The sequence below is a fragment of the Helianthus annuus genome, chromosome 16, assembly GCF_002127325.2.
Source record: "Helianthus annuus cultivar XRQ/B chromosome 16, HanXRQr2.0-SUNRISE, whole genome shotgun sequence".
Classification (NCBI taxonomy): Eukaryota; Viridiplantae; Streptophyta; class Magnoliopsida; order Asterales; family Asteraceae; genus Helianthus; species Helianthus annuus.
This window is the reverse complement of record NC_035448.2, coordinates 94628818-94631445: the sequence shown is the minus strand read 5'-3', so window position 1 is coordinate 94631445 and position 2628 is coordinate 94628818. Positions and strand designations below refer to the sequence as shown.

Sequence of the window (2628 nt, the reverse complement as noted above, 5' to 3'; positions counted from 1 at the left end):
TTTTGGCCCTGGCCGGTGTGTTTGATTCACCCTTCTTGCCCACGCTGCTGGTCCCTTGCTTGAAGTTGGAATATTTTTGCTTGTTCTCACCAGACGACTCCACATGAGTCTCCTTCTTTTTCTGATCACCATTAGAGAACTTGTTTAGCTTGATGGCTTCTTCAGTCAGTGATATGCTCAGATCGATGGCTTCAGTAATGGTTGCTGGTTTCGACGTTGTAACCATGCTCATAATCTGAGGTGCTAATCCCCAGATGAAACGTTCCACGCACTTGAATTCGGGCGTGACCATGTACGGCACCACATGGGACAGATCATGGAACCTTTGAACATACTCAGCGATTTTTGGGCCTTCCATCTTTAAGTTCCAAAATTCTGTTTCCAGTTTCTGGATCTCAGCTCTGGAGCAATACTTCTTGCGCATCATCTCCTTCAGTTCGGCCCAAGTCATGCCGTATGCTGCAGCCTCTCCTAAGGTTTGAACTTGGAGATTCCACCATGACAGGGCACCATCAGTAAAAAGCCCAGAGATGTAAGTAATTTGTTGTCCCGGCGCACATTTGCTCATTCTTATTGTCGTTTTAGTCTTTTCAGTCCAACGGGTAAAAGCCACGGCACCTCCAGTGCCATCAAAGTTTAGCGGCTTGCAATCTAAGAATTGCTTGAAAGTACACCCTGTACAAGCAATGTCATTTATAGGAATTTTTAGCAATTGCACATGAAATGTCCAAATATAGTGTAATGTGTCTCTAGTGACTTATTATTACCATTTGGAGGGGGGTTGTTGTTGTTGTTGTTGTTGTTGGAGGTACTTGTGTCATTTTGGGAGGCCATGTATTGCGCTATTGCTGCGGCAATTATCCCTTGTATTTCCGCCTGGGTAGTAGGCATGCGTACTTCGCGTCGTGGGGGAATCTTCTAAAAGATGTTTCATATTGGTCAGGTCGTAGTAAGTATAATAAACATGCATATATAGTAACATTCATCATCCACATAACATCTCGTGTTATAACCGTAAAACAAACAATTTAACAAAGCATGTAATGAGAATACTGCGATTGAGCTTTCATATCATCAAGACCATAATACAATGTTTACAAGTTTTTCCAAACATATCGTACAACCCAAAAGAGACTAAGGGTCACAATGCCCTTGTCTGAACTGTTTAGACAAATACAACAAGCAAAAATCAAATATCCAAAGTCATGATGTCAAAACGTGGTCTTCAAAATGCTGTATAATCTTACTCAATCGCTGTCTTCTCATCAAAAGTAATCACTACCTGCAATAGACCAAAAGTAGCTATGCTGATGGCGGCGGAGGAGGTGGAAAGTGAGAGAAAAGCAACCGGCGCAAATGCACCAAGTCCTCCTCAAGAGCATAGGCGAAACGCAACAGGTAAGCAACCTGCTGGTCAAGAGGAAGGAAACGAATATCTGAGTCAGAGTGTGATGGAAAAGTAGCGTGTGGTGCTGCTAACGGGGTCTTGCAGTGGCATGGATGACGTGGAGCTCTCCCCAACTCCTGAACATGTCGTCTCAGGGCGTCCTGCTGTAGCTGCAGTGACGTAAGTGTGTCCTCTATAGTGTATCCGATGTGAAATGGGTGATAAGGGTCGGATAATGGCATAACATGGGGTAATGACCATAGAAATGGCTCACCCATCGGAGCTGAAACTGGATAAGTAGTGTGTGACCAGAAGGCTGCCTCGACGATCCCTCCCCAGGTCGTGGCGGAGGAATGTCCTAGAGGAAAGTAATCGGAAGATCGGTACGCTGGACGTCTGTGGTGTGTGGGGGAAACAACGGAATATCGAGTGGTGCAGTAACAGGTGCGGTAGGGGGAGTGACTGGGATCACATACGGAGGGTAGTCATCCTCCTCGATCCACCCATTATGGTTGTCCGCATAACGAGGGTCTATGAGAGTAGCAAAAGGTGCATGATCGGCGTGCACATGGGTCGAATCGGGAAATAATGGTGCAGTGACTGGTAATTCAGCAAAGACGGGGTCAGGCAGAGGTGCCATGACTGGAATCTCCATGACTGGTGGTGGTATGACAGGAGCATCAATAACTGGTGGTACAAAAACAGGAGCATCTGCATGAACAGGTTCAAGAGCAAGAACGGGCTCCGGAACTATATCGGGCTCTGGATCGACAGGAGCAGGCTGATGATCAGCAGGCATATCAAGAATCTGATCATCCGGGAGAACAGGAGCCTCAGCAGGCTGCTCCTCGAGGACCAACTCGTCCTCCTAGTCTAAATCGTGATCAAATGGAAAGACAGGGTCAAACTCGTCCTCCATCTCTATATCCTCATCATCGACAATACTAGGGAAGAAACCGAATCCTAACGGTGGAATAGAGGAAGCTACCGACTCAAAAGAATCTGGGACTGACGAATCAGAATGAGCCTCCATATCAGGACTCTTCAACCAACGGAAGAGCGACATCATCCGCAATCAGGGCCCCGCCCTCATGGGCGTCCTCGGGGGGACCCTTGAAAAGATCGACGTCGTCATCTGACACTACATCAAGTGGCAAATCCTCGACGGGAAGTGCAGCGAATGGAATAGGAGCAGGGATCTCCGCAAGTGGTAGATCCCCGTCTGGAATGCCATCAGCTAG

The 2628-nt window shown here is 47.1% G+C and overlaps 1 protein-coding gene across 1 annotated transcript; it reads right to left on the bottom strand.

Annotated features, from left to right (window-relative positions):
* Positions 1–1745: 1745 nt before the first annotated feature.
* Positions 1746–2420, bottom strand: LOC110919423 (36.4 kDa proline-rich protein-like). Its single transcript, XM_022163693.1, has 2 exons — positions 2376–2420; positions 1746–2255 (listed from the first exon to the last, which is right to left on the bottom strand). Exons 1-2 carry the CDS (start codon positions 2418–2420, stop codon positions 1746–1748), a joined length of 555 nt encoding a protein of 184 aa, XP_022019385.1.
* Between the last annotated feature and the right edge of the window lie 208 nt (positions 2421–2628).

Excerpts from the sequence above, each read along its gene's own strand:
- LOC110919423 (XM_022163693.1), bottom strand. The coding sequence starts at position 2,420 with ATGGAGGCTCATTCTGATTCGTCAGTCCCAGATTCTTTTGAGTCG. Across the intron at positions 2,256-2,375 it reads TCCCAGATTCTTTTGAGTCG|GAGGACGAGTTGGTCCTCGA; the intron begins GTAGCTTCCTCT and ends GATTTAGACTAG.